General features: G+C 39.1%; 1 protein-coding gene across 2 annotated transcripts in view; it reads right to left on the reverse strand.

Moving 5' to 3' along the window:
* Nucleotides 1-416: 416 nt before the first annotated feature.
* The window catches only part of G3BP1 (G3BP stress granule assembly factor 1), a 31,084-nt gene continuing 14,796 nt past the window's right edge, over nt 417-16,704 (reverse strand). For both annotated transcript variants that reach the window (XM_082620901.1, XM_082620902.1), the window contains 11 exons: nt 16,118-16,230; nt 13,829-13,910; nt 13,181-13,354; nt 10,563-10,653; nt 9,527-9,620; nt 8,132-8,333; nt 6,221-6,322; nt 5,662-5,773; nt 5,315-5,443; nt 4,817-4,926; nt 417-756 (listed from right to left, as the gene is read on the reverse strand). In XM_082620901.1, the coding sequence (XP_082477027.1) occupies nt 550-756; nt 4,817-4,926; nt 5,315-5,443; nt 5,662-5,773; nt 6,221-6,322; nt 8,132-8,333; nt 9,527-9,620; nt 10,563-10,653; nt 13,181-13,354; nt 13,829-13,910; nt 16,118-16,212 (1,398 nt within the window). In that variant the 5' untranslated portion in view covers nt 16,213-16,230 and the 3' untranslated portion in view covers nt 417-549. The remainder of the gene's footprint in view (nt 757-4,816; nt 4,927-5,314; nt 5,444-5,661; nt 5,774-6,220; nt 6,323-8,131; nt 8,334-9,526; nt 9,621-10,562; nt 10,654-13,180; nt 13,355-13,828; nt 13,911-16,117; nt 16,231-16,704) is intronic.

Raw genomic sequence — 16,704 nt, forward strand, 5'->3', positions numbered from 1 at the left:
TAAACCATACCAGAGAGAATCTAAATTGTCAATTTTTCCAATGGCAATTTCTCCACACCAGAAGGTAGTCATGACTCTCAAAGAAGAGACGATTTGGGTTCTTCCTGCCTTCAAAATGTTTATCAAATCCTGTTATTCTCACAGGCTTTTGAAACATGTAGAAAATAAGTAAGAAATATTCCAATGAATGAAAATACCAAATGTCAGTAATAAGCAAGACACATTCCTTTGGGGAAACTGTTAAAAAAAAATCCAGTCTGTATATGCAAATAAAGCAAGGAAATGCAGTCTCTATTTTTTCTTCTTTAAAAATCCATTTTTCCTAAAATATCATTCCACAAAACTGGAAGTGAAGGACTAAAAGGTGAGGGAGTGGGGGCGAGAGGGGAAGGAGCACACACCAGTAACACAAAAAGTAGAATTGTACAAACTTAAGCAGTTTATCATAGACTAGGATCAGATTCCAAGATACCAAAGGTTGGCTGAAGAAATCACCATTCTGTGGGAGCTAGGGTTTGTACTCCTGCCTGAAGATCGGTGAAGAGCAATTCACTGCCTTGGAGCAATGCCCCTTCCCACTCCAAATCCTGGTTTCTGCACCATGCCTCCACGGGGTGGGCCTCTCATCCCACCACCCAGCCCACCTCGAGGGCCTCCAGGTCCCCGAAGGCGGTTATCTCGGCGGTCCCCTTCCCGGGCGGCTCGAGTCTTCTTTTCTTCCACATTCAGACGGACCTCACCTCTGAACATGATGGGCTGTAAGAACCAAGGTGAACAGACTTACACAGAGTGCTTATGGGCTACTGACTACCGTAGACAAAACAAAGCTATAAAACAAAGACAAAACAAGGAACCGGCAGCTTACAAATCAGCTACGTTCTCACAGTGCAGTTTTTTGTCTCAAACTCAGGACACGTAATTTTCCCATTAACAGATACATGGAAAAGCAGTTAGGTATGCAAGCTAGTTCAAAAGTCAAAAAGTCAATTTAAACAGTGCAGCAGAGTAACTCTCTTTGTACTTATTAAAGCAAATTTTATATTCCCACAGAATTATATAAATAGAATATAAATAAAAATTGCCACCTTCTCCATGGATTGGGAGACTTAGAATAAAATCCCATCATCACCTAATGTGGAAAGACTTTGCTGCACATGTTTATGCAAAGTACATATACGTCTCAAAAACATCATGAATTTCATCTAAATATAATCTTAAAATGCTATTTGCCTGAACAGAATTTGGGAAAATACTGAAGATAATAAAGATACCAGATCTTAGTGCAGGAAAAAAAAGTTACTTCCCACTAAGTCTTGGGCTTTCTTTTTTGCCAAGAGAAGTACAGAAAACAAAGGGTTACTCAAGATTCCAATGAACTCAATTTACGCTCCTTGCTGGTGCTCAGTGGTTTTCTACTGTAATATTTTTTAAAATAAATATCTAACAGTACTTACTATGCAAAGAAGTATGCTATATACTTCACTTTTATTATCTCATTTAATCTTCACAACAACCCTTTCAAGGTTGTTAGCACACCTATTTTATAGAGACCAGCAAACTATGTGCCAGGGAGGTTAAGGAACAAGACTGCACAGGTCACAAGGCTAGTGAGAGACAGAAGAGCAATGTAAACCAAGGCATCCTGACAGGAAAGCATAAGCTTTTAACCGACACAGCATGGTGAGACACCACGGTCATATTCTACAAGCTATTTCCGTACTCATAAAAAACGACTGAAGGGGGCTTCTGTGGTAGCGCAGTGGTTAAGACTCTGCGCTCCCAGTGCAGGGGGCCCGGGTTCAATCCCTGGTCAGGGAACTAGATCCCACATGCATGCCGCAACCAAAAGTTTGCATGCTACAACTAAGGAGCCGGACAGCCACAACTAAGGAGCCCACCTGCTGCAACTAAGGAGCCAGGCAAGCCGCAACTAAGGAGCCCGCCTGCCGCAACTAAGACCCGGTGCAACCAAATAAATAAATAAATGTTTAAAAAATTAAGAACAAACCAAAACAAAAAAAAGAAGGCTAAAAAAAATTCCTGAAGGGAGTACGGTAGACTTCTACCAATACAGTGAGGTGAGGGAAAGGCAAGCTACATCTGAAGTCACCAGAGTTCACAGGAATGATCTGAAAGTGCATGTAAGGAAACCTGCATGGGTGTGGAGCAGGGGAGCCTCTTTTGAGCTCTGACTCTAAAGTGAATTTTAAATTCTGATTAAATATATACTTATATTTGTACATTTATAAGTATTTTAACACAAATTTACAAATATATATATTTTATATACACAGCATATAAATCACACACATTAATGTGAAGTGCTGTTTCTGGTAATGTTCTAGATACAATGGGAAAAATAAAATCATTTAAAGTCTGAAAGATAAGGAGAGGTTAGGACTGTGGATATTTTAAAAGGTAATTACGGGGCTTCCCTGGTGGCGCAGTGGTTGAGAGTCCGCCTGCCGATACAGGGGACACGGGTTCGTGCCCCGGTCTGGGAAGATCCCATATGCCGCGGAGCGGCTGGGCCCGTGAGCCATGGCCGCTGGGCCTGCGCGTCCGGAGCCTGTGCTCCGCAACGGGAGAGGCCACAACAGTGAGAGGCCCGCGTACCACAAAAAAAAAAAAAAAAAAAAAAAAAAGGTAGTTATGGAAGATACCTCTAAGGAGGTATCACAAGGATAGAAGCAATCTGAATGAAAAAAGGTAGCAGACATACAGCCCACTTTCTGAGGAAATTTACCTCAACAATTCCTATGCATAATGATGCCATGCCTTACCCACAGGGGTTAAATGAAACACCAAAGCCCTCATCTTGGATAATTAACTGGAAGCAAGCTAGCAGGCCTGACCTTGTTTGGCCCCACTGGAGTATCATACCATCTAAGAAAATACAAAGTCAAGGCTGCACCAAAAAGTGTGGACCCTGGATCTATTGTATGCTCAATGGTGGATTTATCAACAAAGCCTACTGGACATCTGTGTTCAGTATTCTGTGTCCTGGGTGACATAAGCCATATCCTCTCCACACTTCTCAGGGTTTTGCAGGAGATGCTTCACAAAGGTAGTGGTCCAACAGTTTGACAGATAATGCACATTTCAGATTAAAGTTAACTTAATGTTATGACCACAACATTAAACTTTGTAATATACCCATTAACATTCTGGAGAACCTCTGGGAAATAATGGTCTACAACATTTCTAACTAACGTGGTTAATAAAATGTGTAAGTTTTAACTGGCAGAGACTGAAAGCAGATTAGTGGTTGCCAGGGGCTGGGGAGAGAGGATATGGGGAAAGACTGCTTAATGGGTAAGGGACTTACTGCTGATGAAAATGTTTTGCAACTAGATAGGTGATGGTTGCACAACAATGTGTATTAAATGCCACTGAGTTGCACACTGTATTATTTTTTAATGAAATTTTTTGTTTTGTTTTTTTAAATTTGTTTTTGGCCACAATGGATCTTCATGGCTGTGTGCAGGCTTTCTCTAGTTGCAGAGAGCAGTGGTTACTCTTCGTTGTAGTGTGCGGGCTTCTCATTCCAGTGGGTTCTCTTGCTGTGGAGCACAGGCTCTAGGTGCATGGGCTTCAGTAGTTGCAGCACGCAGGCTCAGTAGTTGCAGCACATGGGCCCTAGAGCAAACAGCTTCAGTAACTGTGGCACATGGGCTCAGTTGCTGCGGCGCGCAGGCTCTAGGGTGCACAGGCTCAGTGGTTGTGGCTCGCGGGCCCTAGAGCGCAGACTCAGTAGTTGTGGCACACGGGCTTAGTTGCTCCGCGGCGTGTGAGATTCTTCCCAGACCAGGGCTCAAACCCATGTCCCCTGCATTGACAGGCAAATTCTTAACCACTGCGCCAACAGGGAAGTCTTGAACTGTACACTTTAAAATGGTTAATTTTCTTATGTGAATTTCACCTCAATCGAAAAAAAAAGTGAGCTCTTAAAACTCCCACACCCATCTCAGTAAGTTAACAGTATTTACACCTTTGTTCTTCTCTACTACTACAGAAAGTGTTTTTTGCCAATGAAAGACGTGGGGGAAGAAAAGGGCTCTTTTTTCTTTCCTTTTTTTTTTTTTTTTTTTTTTTGCGGTACGCCAGCCTCTCACTGTTGTGGCCTCTCCCATTGCGGAGCACAGGCTCCGGACGCACAGGCTCAGCGGCCATGGCTCACGGGCCTAGCCGCTCAGCGGCATGTGGGATCTTCCCGGACCAGGGCGCGAACCCGTGTCCCCTGCATCGGCAGGCGGACTCTCAACCACTGCGCCACCAGGGAAGCCCAGGAAAGGGCTCTTTAAGAACACAGAAATAAGATTCTGATTCTACAAATCCCTCTATTATTAGAGAAAGTACTGTTAATAAAAGTGCCTTAAGGTAGGGTGACTCCAAACCCAGACAACTTATACAACAAAAGGAGTTCCTCATAGTTATACCCAAACAGTTATGTATGAAGACTACAAATATACCTGCTAAACAAACTGATTCTAAGTTATCTTAGCTAAAAATAACATAATATTTAATTCATCACTTACACCAGAAGCCACTACCAAAGAAACTGCATAAATCTCAGTGCATTGGTTACCATAGTTATTTCATTCTCCATCATGCACATATTCAAAAAGTACGTTATTTAGATGGCAGTTTTGTTTTTCTAATTCCCAGGCAGTTCTTTTAATAATGGTTTTAGCCTAATGGAAAATATTACCCAGACATGTTGGAATAAACTGCGCTTTACATATAAGACATAGTTTTAAGGATGAATACAGTAAAAGACCAAAGATACAGAAAATCAAGATGAAAAACTGCTTACCCTGTTGCTAAGCACCTTCTGAACAGGCTCAGAATCATCAAACACAACGAACCCAAAATTAGGTAATTTCCCACCGCTGTTAATACGCAGCTCCACCACATTCCCATAATCTGCAAGTGGAACACAGACTCTCAAATAACTTAGAACATTTCCTTTAACTATTACACGCACACTGTCCAATGAAAGCCACTAGTAACACATGGTTACAAAGCATGTGAACTGTGGCTACTCCAAAATAACATGTGCCCTACGTGCAACATACACACTGGATTTCAAAGACTTAGGATAGGCTGATGGAAAGTATCTCATGTTTGTACATATTAAGATGATGTCTTAGATACACTGGGTTAAATAAAATATTAAAATTAAATTATCCAGGTTCTTTTTGCCTTTTAAAATGTTACTACAAAACTTAAAATTATATATGTGGCTCATCTTCTGTTTCTATTGGATACCACTGTATTAAATGAATCTAATATTTAAAACTCAATAACCTACTTTGAAAAAAATCTTTAAGCTCTGATTTGTCCACCTCATGAGGCAGGTTGCCGATAAAGAGTTGGTGACTGTCAGGGTGTCTCACGATTCTTCGGGGTTCAACTTCACCTTGCTCACCAGCCTCACGGACTGAAGAGGAAACAAAAGCAGCAAGGAATGAGAAAGAAGACACCTTTCCATGACTGTTCCATTCAACAGTTCTCTCTAGCCCTAAATACAGGCAATTCCATTAACTCCACAACATATTTTTTTAAATCTAAGTACACACAAACATCAACTGCCCTCCCAAAACAAGCTCTCACCCTCAACAGGCTCAGACTAAAGAAGCCACCCTTCTGAGCTCTCACCTGGTCTAGGTCCCCTCTGGGGAGGAACATTTATTCGCTGTTCTCGCACTCTTTGATCCCTCTGAGGCCTCTGCGGTGGAATCTGAGATTCAGGCTTAGACTCCGGACGAGGCTAAAAAATGTATAACATTAACTTTTGTGTAAGAACAAAGCAAGCTTACCTTTTTTTGTGAAGTATCCTAGCTAACAATAAGGTTTAAACTAGAAAATGACAATTCCCTCATTCTCTCACCAAAAAAAAAAACCAAAAAAACACATTAAAAATCACCTTGGAACACAGATGTAGAGAACAAATGTATGGACACCGAGGGGGAAAAGCGGCAGGGGCGGGGGCTGGTGGTGTGATGAACTGGATGATTGGGATTGACATGTATACATTGATGTGTATAAAATTGATGACTAATAAGAACCTGCTGTATAAAAAAATTAAATTAAAAAAATTTTTTAAAAATCACCTTGTACCCTTCTCCTCTGCCTTATTCATTAAACCTCTGTGAAATCACATTACACGAAAATACAAATAAATTTGCCTAATATGCAAGCTTAATTAGAAACTCACCTGTGAAGCTGGTACTTTAACAACATGAGGTGGTATCCCAGTAACTGGAACAGCTCCACTGGGTGGAAGGTTCTTACTGGTCACAGATGCCCAAGAAAAGGTCTAAGGGAACACACCAACATCAGTTGATTACACCACTTATCACAACAATATGAAAGGTATTAACTTTTGGGCTTCCCTGGTGGTGCAGTGGTTAAGAATCCGCCTGCCAATGCACAGTACACGGGTTCAAGCCCTGGGCCGGGAAGATCCCACATGCCATGGAGCAACTAAGCCCATATGCCACAACTACTGAGCCTGCGCTCTAGAGCCTGCGAGCCACACCTACTGAAGCCTGGGCACGCAGAGCCCGTGCTCCGCAATAGAAGCCACCGCAATGAGAAGCCCATGCACCACAACCAAGAGTAGCCCCCGCTTGCCGCAACTAGAGAAAGACCACACACAACGAAGACCCAACACAGCAAAAAATAAATAAATTTTATTTTTAAAAAAAGGTATTAGCTTTTGATTTCTTGTATTATTACATGTGCATCTCATTTTCAGAGGCAAGATGGAATTTATAAGTAACTTGAGATTCCTTTTCCCCACTACTTAAAATTTAGTACTAAAATTCCTTAGGACTAATCATCAAGTATCAGCAAAGTATGAGAGGCTACTTTCACATTAATTTCAAGTTTGTGAATCAAAGAAAATTCTCCTTCCAAAACCAGCTCTTCCTCCTATGATTCTCTCAATCTATAACCCAATTACACCAACTTTAGAATCTTCTTGAGTTATTTCAATCAATACCAAAATCACCAAATCCTGTTATTTACCTCTTTATCTCTTCTCCATCTCTACTGCCATGACCCTAATCCAAGATGTCATTACCTCTCTCCAGAACTACTATAATTAAGCCACCTAACTTGTCATCCATTCTCAATCCAGCCAACCTACTTTTCCACCTGCAAGCTAAAGTCATTTCACCATTTCTCTTTCCTACTCACCCAAAAGCTTCCAGAGACCAAGAACTCTATCTACTTTACTGACAGTTCCCATACCTAGAACAATGCCTAACGCAAAGACACTTGAGGGCCTCCCTGGTGGCGCAGTGGTTGAGAGTCCGCCTGCCGATGCAGGGGATACGGGTTCGTGCCCCGGTCTGGGAGGATCCCATATGCCGCGGAGCGGCTGGGCCCGTGAGCCATGGCCGCTGGGCCTGCGCATCCGGAGCCTGTGCTCCGCAACGGGAGAGGCCACAACAGTGAGAGGCCCGCATACCGCAAAAAGAAAAAAAAAAAAAGACAGTTGAAATAATAACTTAGACAAACGTCATTACAAGAACCCTGGCCCCATAAATACAGCACTAAAACATATTCCTTCAAGGAGCATCAACTGTAAAGGTTCTGTTAGTTGTTATCATCTTGATGTGACTCAGGGACAGTAACTGAAAATCTTCAAACTTTTCAAATCAGGTATTCTAATTAGAAAAGTAGTTATACTTGAGCAATTTGTTTCTACTTGTACTGTAAAGTTGTCCTCAATTAGATTTCATAGAAAAGGGCAGGAAAAGTCTGTTGTGCCATGTTATTTTTTAAAGATAGACTATCACTTGTTTAACAAGCACACAATAATCTGCAATTTGAAAGATGTAATATTAAAAAGAAGGTTTGTTGATGCAGTGATAAAATAGCACCTGAAATTTCTGGCCTAAAAAGTATTCAAGTTTCCTTAGAGGAGGGGGAAAACTACTTTTGATTTTATAAAGCAATATGCATCTTACTTCTTATCTGAGGTATGGCTCAATATGGAAGAAACTTCCCTAAACAACCAATATGAAAATGCACCTACAAAAGTCAACCAAGCAACAATAAAGAAGAAGAGAGATTTTTAAAAATAGAAATGGAATAAAAATGAAGACACAATGCATACTCTCAAGTCCTCCTGCACTGTCTGGGCTATGTCTGCAGGCGGTGGAGAAGAACTCTTCTGAGCATCCTCAGGAGCAGTTTCTTCCAATACTGGCTCAGACTTGTCCTCTTGGACTTCAGACACAGGTTCTTGCTCTGGCTCTGGTTCAGGATCAGGCTCTGGTTCAGCAACAGGTTCTTCTAAATGTTCTTCTAAGTCATTGCTTTCATGGTAAAATTTGAGAAATATCATTCTGCTTCCGTTGATTTAGCAAGAAATTCCTAGAGTCCTGAACCTAAAAAGCATAGCTCCCTCCTCCCCAAAAAGATCTAAGAATTATGTATTTGCATATTAAAACAAGACAACTTTTTAGAAAAGCCCTCAGTGAGCAAATTTTAACTGCAGTCAGATTTGCTAAATTCTGATTAAGCAAATGCATCAAACAGATCAAAATGAACCAGAGCAGTGCTTCTCAGAATCCCAAAATTATTACAATTTACCTATCACATATCACAAAACTCTAATAGGCTATGGGGAGTTGGAAAGGTACAGTTTCAGTTTTTCCAAGGTAAAAATTTCTGGAGATCTGCTGCACAATCATGTGCATATACTTAACACTACTGTAAAGTACACTTAGAAATGGTTAAGAAGGTAAACTTTATGTTACGTGGTTTTTAGTATCAAAACTTTTTCTCATAAAAACACACAAGGAATTTTGGAGGAAAAAAACCCATCAGTTGTGATTCAGAATAGTTCTTAAACTTCCACATAAGTCACTTTAACAAACTGCAGATGCTTCCCCCACCCGCCAGAAATTCTAATTTGGCAGGTTTGTGGTAGGACAACAAATCTTCATTTTCAACCAGCAACCCAGGTGAGTAAAGTCAGTCCCATCACCACACCTTGAGACACATTTGAAAGTATCCTTTAAGCACTGAATATTAACATTAAGGGTATCACAGGGCGACAAGTAAATATTAATTTATATTGCTATCCAATATATTTCTGTTCCAGTTTCAGATTTAAAAAACCTAAGTCACACATTTGTCTGAGCTAATAAATGAACTTCTTTATTGTTACTTAACTCATGTCTGAATTTCTGTCAATTTATGTCTAAGTCCTTGTACACCTTTGCATCTCAAAAGCACTTAAAGCTATGCCTTGATGTATTAAATACTTGATAAAACCAAACCGAAAAGCAACTGATGGATACTATTTAAGTAGTCCTCAGACTGCAATTTGTATTAAACAAGTTATATATTTATGTTACATACCAAAAGCAAAACCTTTCTTCTGGGAAATTATCACTGTTTTCTGAGATAATTCTGAGCATTATGGCTGCCCTCCATCAAACAGAAAGGCTAAACAACTCAAATTCTCATGCAGCTCTGGACAGACGAACAAAGTTTTCCTTACCTGACAGTTTGATCATAGAAAGTTCCAGAATCATCAGGTACCACCTCAGGTGTCTGCTGTCTTTCTTCTGGTTCCTCTACTTCTTCTTCAGATTCTAAATGAGAAAAGAAATTTAACATACTTGTGCACACTTAACTCACAAATATATTCACTTGCACAATGTTCATCATGATAAAAAAGGCAATGAAATAAGAAAAGTACACATACATAAAAAGATAAAGAAAACTGTGTAAAATCATGACGTAGGCTTTAAGGACAGAATTAAGGCCATCGTAATGTTTGGGTTACAAGCATGGAGTCTGAGGTCATATTGCCAGTAATCCAACGAAGGTTCTACCACCTAACTAGCTATATGACATCAGGCAAATGACCTCCGTGCATTTCAGTGCCCTAATTTATTAAAAGGGAACAATAGTTCCTAAAATACTTATCTGTAAGGCTGTTGTATTATACAATAAATACAAAGCACTTAGGATTCTGAGTCATACAGAAAACACTAGAATACTAATTACTCTTAGCATTTAGAGACAATTCTCCATGGGTTGCTTGTGTTTCTGCACATCTTACAACTGAGGCAATGGCTAACCTTTGTTCCAGACTACCTTTTAAGAATATTTATACAGCAACACTCTCAGAAAACAGCGTCTCTCTCCAGAGTAACAGGCAGGCCTGTTTGCTGCCCCATTATAAGGTTCTGGTTGCTGACACTTAGCTTCCACTCTAGTACTGCACCCCACTGCACTGCAGGTACCATCTGAACTCCTGCAGTGTCCCACGGAAACCACGGCTAAGATGCTACTATCGTTGCTCTAATAACCGTCTACTTCTGATTTAGGAGTTTGATGTCTTCTACCAATATCAGTGAAGTAGACTAACCTATCAGCCTCAAGTAGGTTAAAATCTCCAACCCTTCTTATGCCTTGACAATTAAAAGTGACTAATGAAAGATACAAAGAATTATGAAAACATTCAAGAAACCTACACTCTCTTCAGGTCAATCTGATGCCATCCAAAAAAATTTAGACAAGTAACTTACCTTCCTGAGGCTCAGTGACAAAGCCACCAAAGACCTCATCTTGGTATCTGAAGATATCATTATGAACATAGAACTTATTTGCAACAGAGCCCTGCAATGCCAACAGAAAGTTTTCATTTATTCAGCAAACTTTTAAAATTCCACATCACCCTACACCATCGTTCTCAACTAAAGGCAATACTGCCCACCCCAGGAGACATTTGGCAACTTCGGGAGACATTTCAGGTTTCCCATCGGGGAGGAGAGCTGACAACTACTGAGGAAAGGGCAGGGACACTGCCAGACACCCCACGCCGCACAGGACAGCCCCACAGCAAGCAGTAACCCAGCCCCAAATGCCAATAAGGTCAAGGCTGAAAGGATCCCTGCTTTCCATTACATACTGTGTGCTTAAAATACCACCAGGTGAATATCCAAAAACTGACAAACTCTAAGTATTTAAGATGCCAAAGCCCAGACTTCAAATCATTTCTTGAACAATGAATACATATTACCAATTGCAACAGATATTTTAAAATTCGCTAAATCTCTATCCAAGAATATTGACACAAGCACTCAAACATGTAGCTAAAAAGGTTTGCCTACCCTAGGTATAAGACACACCTACACTGAAATCCAACTATGTCACTTACTACTCATTCAATTTCTAAGGCTGTTTCTTCATCTGCAAAATGAAGGATACCAACTTATACTTTAGAGCTTTGAATATTAGAGACAGTTTATGTAACAATCCATTATACTATGGTAATGTTAGGATATTCCTCTTTAAAGGCAAAAAAGAACTAAATTTAGAATAATTAATAATCATCCCATGATTCCTTGAATATTTAGAAGTCCATCAACAATTTTAACACTATAGATAATCTAAGCCTTCCTCTAAAAATCATGACTAAAACGACTTCATGTAATTTTTCAAATAGACAACTGAGTTATTTTATATTCAAACAGTAAAATGACAGGGATTCTAGATTCACTACACTTCAACAGAAAACCATCTGACGAGTAATGTAGAGAAAACTTTTAGTCAGCAGGTCCTCTTGGAGCCCCTTCCACATGCTCACAGATAGGATTCCTGACTTTGTTCATTCTGGACCAGTTGAGAAGGCAGTACAAATGCAATTAATCAACATAAACCTGTAGTCTTTTCATGATAAGCATGATAACTAAAAAAAAAAAACAGGGCTCCTTGAAGAAACAGCTGACTCCAGAACTGGGGTTGTGGCTGGAGCAGGGAGAGTGCAAGGTGAGCCTGAAACATCTGTGCCACAAACTGCCCCTCCCCCAAAAAAACCCAAAACAAACAAACAAAAAAAAACAGAAACCCGCTTGAAGGGGTTCACACTTAGCAGATCCTAGGACACTTCAGAAATCAATAAAAAATTAACTAAATCCATTAAATAAACAAAGACCCCATGACAGATAGAAGAAAAGGCAAAGTTCTTTAGAGTAGAATGCCAACTAATAAATAAAGAATTAGATGATCACCATTTGCAGCCATCAGAGTAGCAACTGATTCTGGCAAGAATTATGAATGCTAGAACTAGCACCTAAACGTTTGATGAAGAACAAAGTATACGCACAGTCTCAAAGAAGCACCCATAATTTACTTACTAATGAGAAAAATAAAAGCATAACTTTACAGTGGCAAAACCTGGTGACCATCACCTTAACTAAGTAATATTAATAATGGGACTAAATGACATCAAGTGCTACCTAATGTGAGGCACTGAAAGACATGTATAACCTAAAACTAATTATAAGGAAATATCAGACAATTCAAACTGACGCATTCTACACGGTAATTTGATTGTCCTCTTTAAAATTGTCAACATCTTGAAAAACAAAAGATTAATGAATTAGAGCAGATTAAAGGAGCCTAAAGAGACATGACAGCTATATGCAATGTGTAATCCTGAACTGAATCTTGGACAAGGAAAAAAAAATTACTATTCTTTGTATTACTGGGACAATAACCAAAATTTAAATATGGACTATAGATGGGTAATTGTATTACAAATACTCTAATTTGATAACTGTACTATGGTTATGGAAGAGAAGTCCTTATTCTTAAGAAGTGCTCACTTAAGTACTGGAGGATGACTGGGCATAATATCTCCAATTTATTTATTTTTTTTTTATCTAATTTTGGCTGCGCTGGGTCTTTGTTGCTGCACACGGGCTTTCTCTAGTTGCGGTGAGTGGGGACTACTCTTCGATGTGGTGCGCGGGCTTCTCATTGAGGTGGCTTCTCTTGTTGCGGAGCATGGGCTCTAGGCGTGCAGGCTTTAGTAGTTGTGGCACACGGGCTTAGTTGCTCCGCGGCATGTGGGATCTTCCCGGACCAGGGATCGAACCCGTGTCCCCTGCATTGGCAGGTGGATTCTTCACCACTGTGCCACCAGGGAAGTCCTCCAATTTACTTTTAAAATAGTTTAGAATTAAAAATGATAGGTAAATAGAAAAAGAATTATAAATGTGTGGGCAAATGTGGCTCTAGGTAAGATATATGTAAGAGTACTTCTGCACTATTATTTCAACTTTTCTGTATATTTAAAATTTCAAAATCAACAGTTTTTAAAAAGACATGTACAACCTTTCATTGTTATTTTTTTTCATACCTCAGGAGCAAGGACAAAGGTCTGCATGAATCTCCTCAAAGCCTGGTTGTTGTTAGAGAGCAAGCCCATCACCTGGACCACCACACCATCATTCAGAGTGGCATGAGCATCGACATGACGGATCTTAGTGTGGCAATTGGTGAAATTTTGTGACATCACTTTCCTATGGATTTCCTAAGGAATCGAAGGAAGAGAATGCAGAATCTCCAAGAACAACAAAAAACTTTCTAACACAACAAAGACAGAGCATTTACCTATGCACATTTAAATTACAAACTACACAGACCCCACTGTAATTTGTCTTAATACAGTATATTCCCAATGACACCTTAACCTTAATTATTAAAATTATTGTCCTTAATTAACATAACTAAAATGTTTACAATAGATGATCCCCATGCTAAAACCTATTATCTTCTAACATAAAAAAACGTCAGAATATATCATACAAAATAAACAAAAGTGACATTATAAGCTTTTCAATGATTATCATATAAACCAAGTAGTTACTGAATAGCTAAATTTCTAAACAGATGTTGAGAAATTTGATCTTTAAATATCAACAAACATATCAAGCATGTATCCACCTCAATTCTATGGGTTATTTTCTAGCTGCTCAACAGCCTACACAAAGCTTGTTATGCTTACTTTCTGTCCATAGACCGCATCTGCTGGCTTTCCATTTGAATCCAATCCCCCATGGACATAAGAAGAGTTCTTTCCATAAAATCTGTAAAACAGAAAGATACTTGTCATCTTCAAGTATCCTAAGACCAGGTATTTATTGTTCATGTTTGAACCCATCTGTCTCACTAGTACATTCTTGGAGGCAGGAATGTGTTTTCTTTTTCATCTTTGTATGCTATCATAATATATGCATCACCTACATGTCACAACATTTGCTGAATGGGAATGAATCTGGTCAAGGAATTTTTATGAGTCACAAGTTTCAGGTCTCACGAAAGGATGATCACGTTGGGAAGGATCTTGTTTGTAGTTCATGTCAGGAAGGCCACTTAAAATAAAAGTTCCTGTTTTCACTCAAGGAGACCACAGGTAGTCTTGATATACATGAGGACATCTATACTCTCTACCGACTTAGAGAGTCCTTTTATATCTGAGAATGAATGTGATGAGTTCCCATTAAAAACTCAGGCAGATGGGTTTTAGGAGTAGTTTAACAATTTTTGCTGATGCATTAAGAGCTTCAGACTTAAATCTTCATAGCTTTAATTCACCTATATCCTCAAAATTGTCTTGTTTTCATTACAATACTGAATTAGGGAAGCGCCAACAACACCCGGCCCCAACACACTCACAGACACACAGAAAATACCCTAACTTGGGGATAATCACTTTTAGGATATCTTGACACTTGTACTCCAAATTAACAATTTTTCACAAATAAGACCATACATGTCATTCTACATCCTGATTGTTTTTTCCTCCAAAAAAGGGACAGATCTGGGGCCTTAAGGATCTCAAAAGTACCTTTCAACTTTCAAAGTTATTAAAAGGCTGCACATCAGCCAGAATCAGTTCACTGCTGGCTAATCCACTTTTCATTGTATCTAAAATGTACCTCAGAGATGAAATGTGAAAAGCAGATGTGTTAGAACCAGTAAATAATATTGACAAGAAATATATTTGGTTAGCTTGTTTCAACTCCTGCTCCACTTTAAATTCCAAATGTGGGCTTCCCTGGTGGCGCAGTGGTTGGGAGTCCGCCTGCCGATGCAGGGGACACGGGTTTGTGCCCCAGTCCAGGAGGATCCCACATGCCGCGGAGCGGCTGGGCCCGTGAGCCATGGCCGCTGAGCCTGCGCATCCGGAGCCTGTGCTCCGCAACGGGGGAGGCCACAACAGTGAGAGGCCCTCATACCGCAAAAAAAAAAATTCCAAATGTATCTAACTTCTAAAGGCAAAGAATACATTTGACAAAAAAAAACAACAAAAAAGGGGGAAAGAAAGGTTTAGGACTTGTTCTATCACTTAATAGGTGTGTGAGTACCAGCAAAATTTTAACCCCTTAGTGTCTTTATCTGTAAAATGAAGTTAACTATCCTACAATGCCTTACTAAGAGGTTTTTATAAAGATCAAGAAGAAAAGGTAAAAGTGTTTTGGAAATTATAAAGCCTTAAAAAAAAAAAAAAAGTGATTCTTTCCATTTTCAGAACAAGGACTCAAAACGAATTTAAAAACATTCTCTTACACCTAATAATCATGTGGTATCCAATATGCAAACTGGCAAGATATAGAAGAAAAAATAGTTCTGGTCCAACAAATACACATTTTAGAATTTCTAAAAAATATTCTAATAAGTCCACATAAACAAACTTAAGAGCTTTGTATAATGCAGCACTGTTTGTAAGAGGAAATAATGGAAGCAACTTACATATTCATCATTAGAGGATTAAAACATGTTACACCTCTGGAAAATAAAAACCTCATGGGTAACAAAATTAATGTGATACATGTATTACCCTTATAAGATGATCACAGATTATCAAGTAAAAAAGCTAAAACACAGTATGATAAAAAAATTTGCACCTACATAGAAAAATCGTTAGCATATCAACACAAAAGTATGTCATTACAGGAACACTCCTGCATCTTCTTCAATACATTCTTACTAAATAATTCATGATTCACCAAAAACAGCAAAACGGAAAACAAAATCAAAAGCACAAATATTATACGTTTACATTATCAAGCATTACTTTTCTGATAATGTATAGGTAACTTAGACTAATTTTTAAATAATATTTGTATATTCTACTATTACATAATTTGAACAACCATCACTTTTTGGTACTTACAAAGCACCTTTATGCAGTAACCCTAGAAGGTGCATGATGAATAAGAGAATCTTAAGGATACGTACCCACACACTAAAACACAGCATTAGATGATGCTCAGGAAAAGAAAGGTCTTACCTGTGTAGCATGTCTGGGGCCTGGTTCAGCAGTGTGTAATACTGTCTCACAAATTCCCGCCCGACCAGCAGGGGACTAGGCTTCTCCATAACCATTGCTTTGGTCAATTCAACCTGGAAAAAAATAGTCAAATATGTTCAAACTGCAAGATCAAGTACAAGGGGAGAAAGGGTAAGGGGAGAAGACTGAATCATTTAGCTGAGACCGACTCATTGACCAACAAGATCATTTCAGCAATTCTTGGTTTTTAAAAGGAATAAACACTATAAGAAACAAACAAAACCCACACAAACCAGTGAGGTTTTATATATTCAAATTTACTGTAATCAGATGAGTGCTATGGGGGAAAAAAATCACTACGAAGAATTAATTCATCATTATTCCCAATATTCAATTTCCTTAAACTTAATATAAGAACTTCAAAGGTACATATTGCCAACATGCATCCTATCATAACTTTCCCAAGCCAATAAAATCAATTAAGAGTGTTCCACTTGTAATATTACAACATATTACTACGGCAATATTAGGTTCAAGGGTGATAAATATATATTTGACAATAGAGACACATACTATCACATTTTTAG

Source organism: Mesoplodon mirus (assembly GCF_964341445.2).
Source record: "Mesoplodon mirus genome assembly, chromosome: 5".
Lineage (NCBI taxonomy): Eukaryota > Metazoa > Chordata > Mammalia > Artiodactyla > Ziphiidae > Mesoplodon > Mesoplodon mirus.